The sequence below is a fragment of the Labrus mixtus genome, chromosome 12 (assembly GCF_963584025.1).
Source record: "Labrus mixtus chromosome 12, fLabMix1.1, whole genome shotgun sequence".
NCBI classification, from domain to species: Eukaryota; Metazoa; Chordata; class Actinopteri; order Labriformes; family Labridae; genus Labrus; species Labrus mixtus.
In genome coordinates, this window is record NC_083623.1 from 15,726,245 (window position 1) to 15,743,778 (window position 17,534).

General features: G+C 38.5%; 1 protein-coding gene across 7 annotated transcripts; it reads left to right on the plus strand.

The window, feature by feature from the left end:
* Positions 1-875: 875 nt before the first annotated feature.
* On the plus strand, positions 876-15,312 carry trdn (triadin). 7 transcript variants are annotated; one of them, XM_061052259.1, is made up of 7 exons: positions 876-1,332; positions 3,367-3,425; positions 7,502-7,702; positions 9,431-9,472; positions 12,976-12,999; positions 14,202-14,363; positions 15,078-15,312. In XM_061052259.1, exons 3-7 carry the CDS (start codon positions 7,516-7,518, stop codon positions 15,098-15,100), a joined length of 438 nt encoding a protein of 145 aa, XP_060908242.1. In that variant the 5' UTR covers positions 876-1,332; positions 3,367-3,425; positions 7,502-7,515; the 3' UTR covers positions 15,101-15,312. The 7 variants fall into 7 exon arrangements, with proteins under 7 accessions (XP_060908242.1, XP_060908241.1, XP_060908243.1 ...); XM_061052258.1 differs by lacking the exon at positions 9,431-9,472 and adding an exon at positions 12,533-12,568 and having other exon boundaries at positions 12,976-13,023; XM_061052260.1 differs by lacking the exon at positions 9,431-9,472 and adding an exon at positions 12,533-12,568.
* Positions 15,313-17,534: the final 2,222 nt, after the last annotated feature.

Genomic DNA, 17,534 nt, shown 5'->3' on the forward strand with positions numbered 1-17,534 from the left:
TATGTGTGTTTGTATTAGTGGTTATTGTGTCCCACCAGTCCTCTGAGTGTCCTACATATAAAGGGGTCCAGTCCAATGTTAACACCAGCTGCTGTCTGTATCTCTAAATATAGCCGCTGCAGTGCAGGCTCCCAGGGCAAGACTGGGGATCAGGTTACTTCTTCCCACTGCTCTCTGACATCGACATACACAAACACACATACAAAGGCATTCTCATTTTAACTGGAACTCAAAAACAGCTTCTGACAGGCTTTAATAACTCACACAGGGCTCAAATAGATATTTATCCACTTATCTACTCCTTACTTTGACCTCTGTTTGACAAGGCAAGACGTCTGGGAGGAAATGTGTTTCAACTGAGAGAAGTCAAACTGTGGTTGGGAAATTTTTAGAAATTAAAGTCCTGAGTACTTTATTTTTTTGAGTCGCTCTCAAGGACACAAAGTATAAAATGCTCTCTCTCTCTTTTGTTAAAACTGTTAAAAGTTGTTTCTGTAGAACCAGCGAATCATTAAATGCTTTAAAACTCACAACAGGCAGTAAAATGAAATAAATCACAACATAACTACAGTCTTCATTTCTTGGATATCAATTACCTGGATATTATGCCATTTACAGTGGCAGTTTCGAGGGGTTGGAAGTGGTGTAATGGGTCTCCTGGAGGTGGCTGCCTCTATCATTATAACATGATTAATAAGCTTGGTGTTTCTGAGCCACAGCACAGGAGACTTTAAACCTTTGTCCCCTCACTTTGTTCTTTTATCTTCTCTTTTTCCCTGCTTCAGCCCTTGATCTTTTGCTCCTAAACCATGATCTAACCCTCCAGTCCCTCCCTCCCCTTCCCTCTCTCTCCCTTCACTTCCACTATCTCTTTATTTTGGACTCTCAGAGGGGGTAGGGTGACTCTCAGTAGGTCACCCCCTTCTCCCTGCTTCAGTTTGCCTCACTCTCTTCATCATTTAACCGACCAGGAACTTCATCTTTGAAACTTTCTTTGACTCAAGAATTTCCTAGACACAAACTGAAACCTTCAGGAACAACCTAAACCCCAAAACAAAGAATTTTTACTGGATTTTCCTCTTTTTTTCCGCTGTGGTGGAGGTTCAGGGGTATTTTTAGACCTGCTAGATCCAGCTCATCACAATTGCTCTGCGCTTGCTCTCTGCTGGATTTGAGTGTAGCCTCCATCAAAAAACATCCTCACATTCAACCCAGGCTAAAGTGGATTTAACAAAGGAGTTACATGCTTGTTTCTATAGTAACACTGCCTTTCCGGAGCCTTTGAAGGATTGAAGGTTATAACGGAACATCCAGCAAACTTGAACGTCCAAGGTACTGTGAAAATTAATTTCACTCTGGCTGAACTATAGTATTGATCTGAGGGACGGAGGTCTCTGCACAATCCAAACAGTTATTGTCTCTTCTAGAAGTTAGCTGAGTTAAATTGCAAAATGTAAAAAATAATGAACAATTTTAGTCTAATCATAAAAAAAAAATACAAAAAAGAAGCTTTGAATGAAGTTATAACTTCTGGTTAGTACTTTTTATAGAAAGTTAATGGCAACTCAACTAATTGCCACTAATTGCCACATGTCGCAGTCGAGGAAGAGGCTATTAATGTGTATCTTTCTATTACATAACACTCTGAATCTTAAGCTTAGGATTGATAAGCTAACTAAAAGAGAATGAATAGTGATTCAGCCCCTTCCAACTAACCTTACTGTACCGGTTGGATTTATAGGATAGAATAGGAAAGGAGTAAACTATTGGTAATATTTGGCTACAAACTGTAGAACTATAGCGTTAGCTGGCTGTGACTTCAAATCAAACGCAGCTGTTGTGACTTACAGGAGCTTTTAGAAGGCTACCTTGTTGTCAAATATGTTTTATGTTGACATATAGGGATAAGTATCCCTCCTAATTTAACTATACTTTTTTAATTTAACTTCTTCATTAATCAATAACAAGTAGCAATCTGAAAACAATAGGCCCAAGCTTTAGTTACCGAAACTTCAGTTCCATTGGTGGCCTCTGATTTCAAAGACAGTCAGACCCCAATAGGATCCAAATTAAAAAGCCAAACTTTACAGCAGTAATACTGTGGACAGCCTGCCATTAAAACAGTTTTGGTCTCTGTACTTAATTGTTATTCCTCTACAATTTGTACACCAGGGCCAACAGCAGAACAAAATAGTTTATCCAGAATTTGAGCAGCACAAGCTGAGATTGATGTCAGTGATAAAAAAGCCTGTGTTTTCCCTCCCAGAGTCAACTTCACCTTTGCTTAATCATTTAAAAAATGGCAGTAAGCTGCCACATGCTGTCAGCACAAAAAAATATATACTATTGATGTGGATTCCCGTTGTTGATATGTTTGATGATGAAGAAATTCGCCGTTGAGACTGACTTGCTTTCAAACAAAATTGTTTATTAACAAGATACAGAATCACTGAACACGTCTGCTCAGGAGAGACAAGAAGCCAATATCGATCTCTCCCGAACATACACTGAGAATGCTATTTATACACCATGTCACAGACACATGAGGACATCTGTTTATCTGTTTGTTTTTTAGGACAACCCCTATTACTTCAACAGCAGCAGGGGTCTCTGCAATTATATGTATGTCATAAACTTAAAGGCCAACACAGGTCACAGGTACAATCTCCTGTCTAGATGTCCCTGGGAAACCCTCTGAACATAAGGGTCCATTTGTTCACATTCCACTGCGGGGGATCCTAGCTTCCACTGAAGGAAACTCCTTTAACAGATGTGTGCAGTATACACTTAAAGATCAGTATAATATCTCTGTCCTAGATATTTAATACACTTCACTATAAAGAAACATTTTGCTGCAAGACATTTGTAAAGAACTCACAATTCACTCTTTGTTTTCCATTACACCTGTTACACCAGGGGCTTCATAACCTGTTTGACTTAGGAAGGCTTTATACAGATCAAGGCCTTAAGAGTAGATGTGAAGCATTTGTGTTAAACAATACATTTTTTGTGTGAGGGAGTTTCAAGGCCTACAGAGTTAAAAGTATTCAGACATTAATAAGGAATAAAATATATTCTTATATCTGTGTTCTGCCTTTTATCATCTCACAACCCAGGTTAGGAAGTTTAACTTTAAGTCAAATATTTACTGTGATGTTCATGTAAAAAGTTACATATAGCCCCTTTAAGCTCGAGCCAAAATGTTTGTTGTATTTAACAAACTTATTGTGTGTACAGCACGTTAAGGATCAGTTGCAATGTATCACTGTCAAGGACATGGTTTCTTTCTTTCTTTCATAAAGGCAATACATCTTTGTCTTCAATAACTTTTGTAGCCTGCGCAAACTTATTCCTCTGTTTTTTTAGGAGTCAGCAGCAGTTGGTGCCTGTTCAAAGATCAGCTCTGCACCCCGTGGTAACAACAGGTGGGCTGTTTCATGTGTTGCTGAGAGGTGAAAAACGTTTGCAGGCTGTGACTCACACTTTGACAGAAATTATAAAAGAAAGTGCTTCAAATATTACACGAGAAAGAGAGTTAAATGGTTGATTGCTCAGTGCTGCTTTTTTTCTGTTTGAACTAAGACATTCAGACGGTAGTGCTCCAATCTTTTGTCATTTTAACATCGTGACTGTTTTACCTGGCGATCAATACCTTGGCCTGACCACAGCCGTTGCCAGGGCTTCAATCAATGACAGGTCTTTACACAAACACACACACACACACACACACACACACACACACACACACACACACACTCACACACACACACACACACACACACACACACACACACACACACACACACATACTCAGCTGTACCTCTATAAGGATGCACACACCAGATTGATGTTTAGCTTTCTTGAGTCAAACCATTACACAAAAGCAAATTGTGTGTGTGTGTGTGTATGTGTGTGTGTGTGTGTGTGTGTGTGTGTGTGTGTGTGTGTGTGTGTGTGTGTGTGTGTGTGTGTGCGTATGTGTGTGTGTGTGTGTGTGTGTGTGTGTGTGTGTGTGTGTGGGCAGAATTTAGTTGAATTGATTTTATACCTGGTTATCTGAATGCAGCAACAGAAAGGTCAGCCTGAGATCAGCTACTGAAACACCACACATCAATTCTCTACATTACAAAGGACCTGGATGACATACATCCTGCACATTGACATTGGACAGAACATGTACAGTATGAGCATTGAGTACTGTATGTATCGCAGCATACAGTGAGGAAATTATGGAAAACATGTGTTGTTGGAATTGAACTGTAACTTTGGAAAGATTCTGGTTTTCAGGGTTTATTTTAGTTTGATTTTTAGTCTAGCCACCACTGGCATTTTTATAAATTGTTCAGTATCTCATTGCATTTTTAGACTACTTTATTGGGCTTTGATATTCATACAGTCCTTTTTTGGAAAACATTTTGTTCTATTTAAAAAGCTTCCAGCTTACAATGAGTAAATGTTGTAGAACACATTGTTAGTTTGCCAGACTGAATGAATTAATGTAAATGTAGGATCCAGCATTTGTACCCCCTAAGGATTAAATGCCTAAACTAACCTTTGCTACATTTATTTGAACCCATCTTATTAACCTGTCTCTCCCTGTGAAATCTGTGAATCAATCTCTGATACCATATTGCCCAAATGTTCAAAGATCAAAGCATGTATGCAATACTAGGAACTGTATGTCTCAGCTCACATGCTTGCTTTCTAGTTTGTCTGTGGCACTGGTGGTATTGCATTAAAACATTACAGACTAGTAATTCATATATGACTATATAGACACCATCTGGGGTCCTGTATCAAGGTGTAATTCATCCCCCGGATAAAATTATTGGTACATTTTTTGCTTATATGGAGTGAGGATAAATATTGGCCACCATCCAATGACGATACAGCTTCTGGGAGGAGTGGCCAGGTTTTTAGGGCTAACTGTAAAACTGTATTGTGTTGCCATTGTTTCCAGTCCACTAAGTAATTTGAAAAGCAAAAATGAAGTTCGAGTTCAGAAACAAAGTCTAAGAGCAGATTGTTAGCTGCAGTTGCATGCAGAGGTCTGTTAAAAGTGTTTGATTTGAAACTTAATGATCGTCAGGTGAAAGCCAATGGGATTCGTGTATACTCAAACTTCATACTGAAGAAACTAGAATGCTTCCAATACATCATATTGAGTGGTCATTTTCTGCAATTTTGTGAGAATCTGTGCTTGGAAATTATTGGAGCAGTGACATCTGATGATACAGACTGATTATGATAAATGAATACAATATCAACTCAATCTGATAATGTCAATATGAACATGATTTTTATAGATGTAAAGGACTGGTTACTGTTCATCAAATGTCAACTGTGCCTACATGATCCCAATTATTAAACCTCCAAGACAGTATGTCAACTGGTGACTATTTTTTAATAGGAAAAAACATTGTTTACACATGTACGGAACAAGATGAGCTCAGTGCTGTTGGACCACGGGGGGCGCCAGAAGCAAAGCAGGCTGAAAGCTCTTCACAGAAGCTTTAATACAGTTCTATTTGATTACATGTAACTAATGTAATGTAAACTCATTTACAAGCAGGAAAACTTCAGAAAGGTATTTGTGCTTACCGAGTCATTTATCTTGCATGCAAACTGTGATGTGTAAATTGCAGTTTATGGGAATATTGAGGTGAATGGAAGACTTTACAGAGGATGAAAACCATTGTCTTATTCTATATCTCTTGTCCATACCAGGTGCTCTGTCTTCATCAAGTCAGCCTACCTGTTGCTGAATTGACTGTTTAGCATTTCCTATTTCCAGTCAAGCACATCTTGTGTGTGTGTGTGTTGACAAGCCACAGACAAGAATAGGCTTTAATATGCCAAATTTTCTCTGGATATTTACTTTAACTTACATCTAGAAGTATTTAAATTGCAGTGTGTGCCTTGAGGTGCATGTATAATATGATGAGGAGACAGGGGAATATAGTCACCATCCTACACTTACCCTCTATTAATTGACAGTGAAGATGAGAGCCATTAGAGTAGAAATCACCTTCTAATTGTGTGATCAGGTTTGTCATAATGAACAGTGTTAAATGTTTCAGCTGGACCAGCACAGAGAGCACACAGGGCTTATGTGGATCTGCATCCTTCAGGGCCTCATTAATAAACTTGAGAAGGGGCATATTTCTTCCAAATGAGTCAGTCCTATTTGAATCGCATCGCCACAGCAGTGTTACTATCACTTTATATTTGCAGATAAGCTGTGAAAGAGGCACGCAGAGAATCTGGGGGTGTGTGGGGGGGGATAAATCATCTGAGGCGCTCATCGAAGCACGCCTGCAATGAACACAAACAACTAAACACGAGAGCATAATCGTGTTATGGCAGATGGTTACATGGCAGAACAATGATCAAAAGTTTCTTTAGAGAAGTAATTTGTCTTGTAGAGCAGGATTTTTTTAATTTTTTTAAAGTGAAATGGAATTTGATTTCATTGCCTTGGGCAAAATGTGTATCTTTCTCTCTTTCATTGCTTCCTCTCTCCCCTCTACCGGTCGTTCTCATCCTCTCACAAAGGGAAACACGACATACTTGCATGATTCACTGACATCTACCTGAATTAAACAGCTGCTGTGTGCTTGAATCAAACGATTTGGTACGCATGAATGTAAGTGATTGTAGGTATTAGACATATGAGGCACAGATTAAATTTACCTTTAGTTTAGGCACAGATCGTCTCAAGGGCAGCTAATCTAGAGACCTTAATATAGAGTCGGAAGCTTTTTCCTTAAAACAGATATTTAGACTCATACAGAAGTAATGCTGCTCAATCATCACTTACGGGCCTCACAAAATGTGTGGTGGTGACTGTGTCTGCAGAGAGCCTGTCCTCTGCCTGTTTTTTGATGTTTTGTTTTGGTTGCCATGGGACGTTTCTGGGCGGGAAGCTGGTGTGTTTCCTCCAGCCAATGACAGCGTTCATGTGAGTTTACTGGAGTGGAGACAATTCAGAGATTCAAACTGGCGATTGTGACGGACATGGGTGTACAATCAAGAAAGAGAAAATATAATCACAGTGAGGCAATATGCCAAGTGGCTAAAGCTGTTGAAATGAGAGTGAAGCTTGTGTTGGCTTTTACCTGGACGGGGAGTTGGCCTGCTTTTTAATCGGACAGGCAGGTGCCGAACACTGGTGGTAAGCTTGTGCTAGCATGCCATAGCTTGCAGTGTAGGTACAATCAGTAAACGTAGACACTACGTCCTGCAGTGAGTCCGCGCTTCTGGGGGGGCAATGAGCCCAGGAGGAGGGGCCCAGTTCGTATGCAAAATATCTCTATTAAGTTAAGGTCATGGGTGAATCTATTTTTGCGCGTTTGTCAAGCATTGTAAGTGATTTGAAAGTCTCAATATTCCAGTCACCCTATAGCTCCCTTCATTTGAATCCTTTCCCTTTTGTGCATTGATCCTAATTTTTGTTTAAACCTCTCTCCCTTTCTGCCCCACATCCTCTTCCTGCCCTCAGAAATCTCTTTGCCAATGAGCAGCCAGACCAACAGCGGGGAGGCGAGCTCTCCGGCTCAAACCAATCAGAGGACATTTTTGGATGATGTCCTCTTGACCTTCAGTTCACCGATGGCCTGGCTGCTGGTCGTGGCTCTGATCCTCACATGGTCGGGAGTTGCCATCGTTCTCTTTGATCTGCTCGACTATAAAACGCTGGCAGGTGAATAGTTCTTTTAATTATTTGTTTTTAATGCTTTTTTTCAATCAATTTAATCAATTTTGCATTTTGTACAGTTTTTTTCACTACAATATTTCATAATAGAAACCATATTGTGATTAAAATGTGTTTTTGGTTGTTTATCCAATTCATGATACTTTCCTTCAAATCATTTAGATCCATTTTCCACTGATCATTCAGGCTAAACATTCACATTTCATCCAAGCATTTTTCAACAACCATACAGACACTTTTGAAGCAGTCTTCAAAAGTGGAAGCTCACTTGTGTTTTTAGACGTTCATTCACATATTCACCTGGAATCTAACATTTATGTCTCCATCATAGTTGACAGGTTATGTACCATTGACGTGACACAGCTGTGTACATATATTGACACTTCTTCTAACTCCCAGTTAATGTCACACTCATGAACCAGTTGATGGATTGAAAGGGCATTTCCAAACATATGTTCAGTCATATTTTCTTTGAAATATCTAGTTATTAAAGGATTTCTCTTTTAAATTGATAAAAACATATTTACTAAATTATTTTATTTCATGAAAAAAATCTAAGAGAGGTTCTGTGTCCGGCCCTTTAAACCTGTTGTCTTTAAGCTATGATTTATTAACTATATAAATATTTTCTTCCTTTTCCGTGACAAGACCTGTTACGACCAGTGAATTTAGGACCCAGATGCAGGACACATAGACAGAGGGGTTGATTGGTAATGAGGTTTATTGTGGTAAATGGAGATGAAGATGGGTTGAAGATTCTGGGGGTTAGCAGAGTGAAGGGGACGAAGGCTGACCAGACCAGAGTAGGGGTGTGAGTGTGGCTGAGCAGTCTTGAGTCCAGAGAGCAGGTTGAGGCAGATGGCTGAGCAAGAAGGCAGGTGGGTGAATGGTGATCCTGAAGCAAAGGTAAAACAGGTTGAGACACAAAAACCAAAACAAGCACAAAAAGATTAATTTCAAAGGTTTTTTCAAAATCTTAATTTAGCCGGAGCCGTAGTCTATCGCAGTAGTTGAAACAACGATCTGGCGATGAGTGGATGGAGAGCTGGGGTATATATACTGCTGAGTTGATGAGGAGATGGAGAGCTGGTGTGCAGGTGAGAGCAGGTGAAAGGAATGAACCTCAATCAGGAGGGAGCCAGAGTGAGAGAGCCATGACAAAGACCGGCATTTAGATCAACGTTTATTAACATTAAACATAACCTTGATTGGGGCAAATCCCTTTTGACACTTCACATTCGGTAGTTTATTTAATGAGGAAGTAAATGCAAAACATACAACAAAACTAAAGGAGTTAAAAATCTTCTTGCTAAGTTATCGTCCTATAGTTTGATATTCTGGGGTCTCCAAACTGCAAATATGCTCTTTAACATGTTCTGTAGCAAACTGTAACTACACCTGACACACAAAGGTTAACTTCCTCAGATTTACCGACCCCACAACAGGAAATCAATCATTTTGATGAATAGATGTGTAACAGTGTACAGCTCATTTACTGTGATAATGACCTTTCTATCAATTCTACTTATATCTGTTCCATATCACTCACTCCTACAACATCTGCACATGACCATGTATTTGGACTATCCTACACTGTCAGAATAGTCCTGCCTCACACATCAAACACACTCATCTCTAACTCCTCTCCTCACTCTACTCCCTCCTTCACCTCTTCTCCATCCTCATGCCGTCAATCACCCGCCATCCCATCCAAAGAGTACACATCATACTGTGACGACCCCGTGTGTTTATCTCCTGGTAAAACAAAAAACTGCCAATCCTCTAACAGTTTGACTGCACGGCTTGTTTGCACTAGAGCTTTGCATGAGACGGACCAGAGAAAATCAAGATAGACACGCTCTCTGTCTATTATGTGTCCAGTTTATTAATTGAAACTCCAACTTTTTTAAAAGGGTGAATCAATACTAAAACAGCAACCAAAACCTGCACTTTCCGCTGGTGGAGACTTTCCACTGGATGAATCACTAGAAAGTTTCTAGAAAGAGCTACTTTTCTGCCCTAAGGGGTCATGTCAAACATTTGCCCAGGTTTTTAGATTTTCTTCTCAGAGAAAGTGGACAATTTGTACCTTTTTGAACCTTTGGTAGAGCATGTTTCTCAAAGAAAACCCTCCATAGAAATGTGACTATCCTTGAGTAAAGCCCTGCTCAAACACACTTTCTATGATATCTGAAATGTTCCATTTAATCATAGCATTTTGCTCACAGAGCGGTACATGAACATATTTCAATAAGAAGAACTAGTTTAAGGAATGAAGTTCTTGTAGCTTACTTATTGTCTGCTATACTGAGCTTACGTTCTTAAAATGCCAGTTCAGAGGGAAACATCCACTTTTGTATGGTTTGGCTAAAACAACGGCTTATGATAGATAATAGTGACAAACCTTTAGCCGTGTTTGGATTCTTTATCTCGGTTATTTCATGCAGAGAGATGCAGTAAAGTTGCAGAATTGTTTAGCTTCGCAGGAATAGCATATAGAAGCAAATATTTGCATGTTGACAATGACAAAATACCAGAGCTGCATTTTTAATCACAAGGCTTTCTCTTGCCATGACATTTCTATAAAGACATTTATGTTTCAATGAAAGACGGAGGATACTCTTTCGGACGGCAAGGAAGAAATGAAATCCCTCCTGTCTTTGAAAGTGCAGAGAGAGAGAGAGAGAGAGAGAGAGAGAGAGAGAGAGAGTTTGGTGTGTATGTGTGGAGATAAAAGCAGAGAAAGTAGAGTCAGAAAAGGAAACAGATTTAACAACAGTGGGAAACAGACGCACACCTTGACACACTGTAACAAAAGATATAATCATTCAGTGGAGATCAAGGTTTAGAGAATAAAGAAACAGCCAGAGGGAATAAAATACACAGATATAAGAACAAGGGAGAAGGTGGAAGAAAGACAAAGATGCAGCACAGCCAGCAGTTTAATCAGTTTATCAAACCTCTTCTATTTATTTTATTTCGTTCTTTGTTTCTTTCTTTCTTTTCTTAGAAAACTGATTCTTTATGAGAGGGTGTATTCAGAACGAAAGAAAGAGAGAGAGAGAGACAGAAAATAGAAAAATAAAGAGAACAAATGAAGAAATGAAAGTAAGAGAAAAAAGAAGAGAAGAAGGAAAAATGAGTGAAGACAGTGAAGAAAGAAAAAAGAAATGTAAAAAACAACAAAAACCTGTAAACAAAAAAAAGGAGAAAAAGAGAAATAAAGAAGGATAGAAGGGAGGGAGAAGATACACAATGATGGAAAGAAAAGGAGAAGGAGGAAATAACCCAAAGATGAAAATAACTACAACCAGAGCTCTGTGTTATTTTGTTTTTTCTTTATCCATCTCTGATGTTTGCTCCTTTCCTTTGAAATGTATTTTGGAGTCTCCTGGGTTTGTGTTTATTATTTCTCCTGAGCACTATTTGTATTTTCTTCTGCTTTCTTTGTTTTTTTTTGTCATTTTTTTGTTGATTGTAAACTGAAAAGAATACCAAAAAAGGTTCAGAGAGGAAAACAGAAAACACTTGATGGGAAAAAAGGTAAAAATGAGACAGAATATAGATGTGAATTAGAGAGAGAAAAGTAGAGGGACACTGAATGAATGATAGAAAGAAAGAAAAAAGAAAGAGATAGGAAAGTGACAGAGAAGATGAATGAATAAGAAGCAGGAATGAAAGGACAACAGGGAGTTAGCAGGTGGGAAATGCAGGCTTTTCTATTCCTGGTGTCTCTGGCTCTGTGTGTGGAGTGCCAATCAAAGAAATGTCAGTGAATTAATCAGCTGTTTATGATGATCTATTATATGAGTCCTCCACACCGCATAACAAACAGGCACAAAGCTTCTCCCACCTGAGAGAGTTTTAATTCAAAAGATTAATTAATGAGAGTAACTGCTTGGAGATAGATTCTTTGTGAATGTGTCCCCACGGCTCGCACAGAAGGGTCAAAATACAAACCGAAAAGAGTCATTTGTAATTTTTCTTATAAACAGGCTGGCTGCTTTCAAATGCCTCTGGTGCATTATTTGTTCATCCCTCTCAGCAGTTCTGTCAGTTGTTGAACCCTTACGTTACCTGTGTATTCAACAGCTGTGGCTACTTTAAATTAGCACATTTAGAAAAACACAGAGGAATTCCTGAAATTAAAAAAAAAACAGAAGAATAAATGAATTATGGATAGATTTTTTCAAAGGTTAATAAGCAGCAATTAAATGCTTTATTACCAGTAAATAAACCATGGAACTTCAGGTAATCATTTAATACAAACGTAAGCTGTGAGTTGTCATTGGGACTAAAACCTCCTTGTCTAATGAGTCTGTATTTGTCAAGTTATTAATCAATTCACTAAACATTCTCATCAGCCATCAAGTCATGCAGTTAATAATGATGTTCATAAGAGTCACAGGATTCTTCTTGTAACTTGTGGCTCCTTTCCCGCATGTCATTCCCTACTCTCTTTCTCCCTGATTTCCAACCCTATCCACTGTCCTATCTCTCCAATAAAGGCACAAAATGCCCAAATATAAATAAAAAAGCAGCAGAAGTACATGGTAAATCCACTGAGTCTGCACTTTTGAGTGTAAATAGTTATATAACCAATGAATATTAGAGCAGATGTTCTGCATCCGTTTGCCAAAAGGTTAGAGGTCAAACTGTCCTTGATGTTGTCCATCCGATTTATTCAAGAGTTTATCAGACACCGATTATGATGGAGGAGAATAAAGATTTACCTGTCAACCCCAGTCTGTCATTTTTTTTTATATCAATCTATACCAGTTCTGTTACTCTTTTTTTTTTTTTTATTCATCAAAAAAGGTCGAAAGACAGTTCCTCATGAAGTGGAAAGCAGACGTAAGTGAGGGACATTACTACATATACTTTAGTGGTGGACACAATGATAAGAATGCATGGGGAGTGTTGATGTTGCAGCTGTGTATTGTTTCGTGTAGTGTTTTGAATCAGCATGTGCTCTGCATGATTGAATATTTTAACATTTTGTATGATGAACATGAAGTGTGTTGTGTGTTGTGTGTGTTTTTTTTTTATCATGGTTTGCAAACAAAACGATAACTCCAGTCCTGTACTTTACAGTATGTTGCTGTGACTTGACTAGAAAATGTGCGGTGTAAAAAGTTGCCATCAGTGTTTTCTGTCTTTCTTTATCTCTCTTCATTTTCTTCTCTCACTGTAATCTATATTTTACACTCGGCGTCATGCTGTCTCTGTTAACATCATGTCTGTGTGTCTCTGCCCCTCAGGTCTCCCTCCTCCCTCTGCCATGGGTAAGAGAATAATGAGGTCTAGAAGTAAGTACAAACACCTTTAAAACATACTGTTTCTTTTCCCATTTGGATCCAATCCTTAGCTCTAAATGTAAATATATCTGTACAATATTGCTCTCTCTGGTAACCTGCTGTGACCAAAGTATCATTAATGAAATGTAACAGAGTGCTTGAGCTCTGAGGATGGTGAAGAAAAACACCTACACATTTATTATTCTTACAGTCTATACTTTGAATCCATCATTACAAAAACTGCCTTTCTGGAAGTCATTGGAAATTAACTTATTGATGTTTTAGCTCTCGAAAGGAGTTTCTAGAACTGTAATTCTTGAAGTTTTTGTTCTGCCTTCAGCCTACGTCTTCTAATTTATTTTTTGTTTGTGATTATTCTGAAAAAACAGAAAAGAATCAGCAGAAAATAATTTCTGGTAGTAAGTAGAGTCATGTTTATGATCAACCTTCAGTACTGAAAAATGAAGTCACAGAAGTGCAAAAAAACTGTAGTTCCTTGAGTGTCCACATGAGGTCGGCTGCAAAAGCCTCACAACCCCCCCCCCCCCCCCCCCCCCCCATCTGATATTGGTGTAATCGACATCACATGGGGGGCAGGCAAACAATTTTTTTTCATTAATTCACGTAGTGCACACCAACTTTTTGCTAAAATATAACTTTTAACAATGACATTTAACAGATCTTCAGAACAGCAGGAGAGAACACTGTAGTTGCGCGCTCAGGGTGAGATTCTGCTCGCGCTCATAGCATGGTTTCTCCTCGCAGGATACAATATTGCTTGCGTGAGCATATAAATTCTGGGCGTGACTGCTGTCAAAGCGCTCACCAAAATAATATGCTGTTTGAGTTGCACGCACAGCTCCGCGCATGGATCTCATGTACACGCGGGGGTATAACGCCACAGGCTAGGAGTTACATTTCTTAAATGTCAGAGAAGTGTCGCCAAAGATGATATTTTCTGCACTTATATCGTAGTGTTTGTATGGTTTATGTTAAATAAGTTATACGCTAAAATAATTCTTGCTGACAGGCAGTTTGCTTAAATAACTTAGCTACCTAATAACCTAACCTCGTTCAGATATGATATTCTAATATTTATAAATATCAAGGCTCTTAAAGGTGTTGGGGTTTGAGCAATGGGCTGAACAGTTTTTATTATTTCCTTCGTTTCTTTACTCTTTTTTACGTAGGTGGTGTTCGTCCCATAAAATCAAGGCCTGCTCTAGTCCCTGCTGATGTCACAGCTCAGGAGGGTGCTGATTGGTTGGAGATGATTTGGACCTTTGTTGCCAGTTTGGTGGCTCCTGAGGATGAGGAGGAAGGTATTCACCAGCTAACTGAAACCCTCACATGTAAGAGAACATCACCTCACACTAATAACTCATTACATGACGATCATTATCAATAACTAATAACGTGAATACGATTCATACCCTGGTGAACGTCTTATTCAAGACATAAACTTGCACCAAATCATGGATCAAACCTTTTAATATTCTGAGTATTGAGGGACTAATCAGCATGACAACTCTGACAACAGATGTTTATTATTTAAAAGCTTACCATGATCATCCAAACCATGCAGACAAAAGTAATGAAGGAGCTGTCAGAGCTTAATCACTCACTTACTAATGGAGTTATAATGAGTTTGATGCCCTTTAACCCGCTAAATTGTTGAAATACATCAGGCATAAAATAAACTTCCCACTTTATCTTCTTTATCCAATTATCAGAGCCAGTGGTGCATTCAAAATATTGTTAATTAAGTGTAATAAAACTTTGAACTTGAAGCGCTGATCTGTGTATGTCACAATACTTCAATGACACTTAATAGTTGTTCTCGTCGGAGTGAAAGAACGACGTGTTAGAGTTATTGAGCCATGAATATGAGAAGCAGTTAATTACAGTGAAAGAGTTTCAAGGCCAAACAGAAGCAGACAGAAAGACAAATGGAAAAAAATATGGGGTTTTTTTTCACCATCTAGAGGTGCGTGAAGGCAAGGTGAATTTTATGGCTGCAATAACTGCGGTTAAAGAAGTCCTTGATTTCTTTTTTCTTTTTTCAGCTTTCCACTCTGAAGAGCTCTGAACAAGAGAAGTCGGCATGGGGAGAGGACGAGTACTGACAAGAAGTTTAAAGAGAGAGGAAGAGGAGGCAGAAAGAGACGAGTGTCTGTCTGAAGTGGAGGATGTAAAGGAACTGAAGAATGAGGAGCAGGATGTACAGTTTAGCACAGTTATGTTTCTTTATGACCGCCTGTCATCAACTGGAATTTGATGAATAAAATCTGCCAATTATCAGCCTTGGGTTTGGTTTCTCTTCTCAGTCTGACAAGCCATTTAAATTTCCTTATCTGAATCCTGAACACTGATGTCTGGATTTGTTCTAAAGGAGTATAAGCTGTACCTTTTTGAAGAGACACAACTATATTTTTGATGTTTCAATGTTATTTTTAAAGCCTCAATAAGCAATTTTTAAGATTTAAAATAGTAGTTTCAAAGTCTGTCTAAAAGTACTGTGGTGTCTATCCCATTTCCACAGAGCGCTCTTGTTGCTTGCTTTCAGGACGATATAACTTTGGCAGTGCAAGGGCCGTAAAGCCACATGCGAGAAGTGCATCAGAATTTACGGAGGTTGGTTTGTCCTAGTTGACACCCCAGACTTAAAGGCTTTATATGCGATTTTTCACACTTAAATGTAATATAAATCAAGTATATCCTCTGAAAATAACTCTATGAGTCATGACTGTCTACAATGGGTGTAACACCTGAGTCCCACTGTCTGTGATGTTTTCCGAGTTTTCCGATCTTCAGTTTGTTTACATCGCCCGGACGGCCAGCTGGCTCATCCCCTTGCGTATAAAAGTTGTTTAATTGAGGGACTAGAGAAAATAAGAATAACATACTGTACTCACTGCTTAACTGTGTTTCTAGATCACGCTCATTTCGGGTAAATTTACAAGCAGTGTGAAGATACGAGCATAATAAAGATCGCTAGCATTAGCATGCTAACACAACAATGCAGCGCAAGTTGTTTTGGTTTCATGCTGGTGCTCAAGGGGCGACATCTGCTGGATCAAAAATATGGATCGCATATAAAGCCTTTAAGCTAAAAAGAGGTCAGTTAGCCCATCTCTGTACTGTTTGATACGACGGTTCAGGCAAAGATGAAAGAGGACGGTGATAGATGAAGCTATGACGAGAAAAAGAGAGCGTGACCGGACAAGAAGCCGGACTAGAGTAAATATTGGACTTTGTCAGTCTTTGGCTTCTCACAACATCATGATCTGCATTGTTGAAAAATGCTACCTTAGTGCTAATCAATAGAAGAAGATATTTATATCCCCTATCAAATGATTCTACCGGAACACAATTTGGAGCAGGTTTTGGTACAGTATTATTACATATTACAGGGGAAGTGTATCTAAACACCACTACTCACTGCATTTTCACAGTAAGGAAATGGAAAACATCTTTATAATAAAGACTTTTGACTGATTATATATTTATTTATTCTTTCTTGTTATCAGCTCATTTTATTTTGATTCCATGCTTGTCCTATTTTTTACCTTGACCTTGGCGAAAATTCACATTTGACTCACTATCTCTCGAAGCACCGTTCACTTTTTTTCATTTACAATATAAAAACTCTAATAAAAAGAAAATGGATGGATAAGTCTGTTACACTTAAAATTTCACTAATATTTATTGATATTTATCGCAACACAATGTTGAATTCTTTTAAAAGCAATATAATTAATGGACGTTTTCTGTATTATTTTTGTCTTGTCTCATAACCCTTGAATACATTTAGACAGTTTAAAAGAATACGTACTTGAACTTTGAAAAAAGTTTATTTTTGTTACTCACACATAGAAAATGTTTTTACATAACCCAACTATCAAACTCACTTTATGACACTTTATGACACACAAACATGTGAACTAAATTATGTTGCCCTACATTTCTGTTCTTCAGCGTCTCTTTTCCTCCCCAGTCATTTATCTGTCTCCACATCAGGTGGTCTCAGACGGAAATGACTAATAAAAAAACACGAGGCCCTCTCTTGCCACCAGGCAGTGATGAGTTACAGTACGAGCAGCAGCCTGCCGGGCAGAGGGATGAGCAGTGATCAAGTGATGCAAGGAGGTAGCTGACATTGAAGAGATAAGGAGCGGGACAGCGAATGACAGAGAGAAAAACACCAAAGTGCAACTAATAATCTATTTAGAAATGAAAATGACAGTGTGATCCTCAGTTTACAGACAACAGGACTGGACTAATAAGGAGATACATTAAGATACATTGACTGTAAGACTGAGCATGAGATCAGCAACAAAATGTATGAGCCATCATGCATCCTAAAACATAAGCAGGTCATAATTTACATTTCTTTGTCTTACTCAGGTAACAGCAGCGAAATACTCATAATTCCTTACCACTAAAAAAGAACAATTAAAACATATTTTAATACGTGTTTCCTTGAGGAGGAACAATACAAAACAAAAGACAGTTTAGTTTGA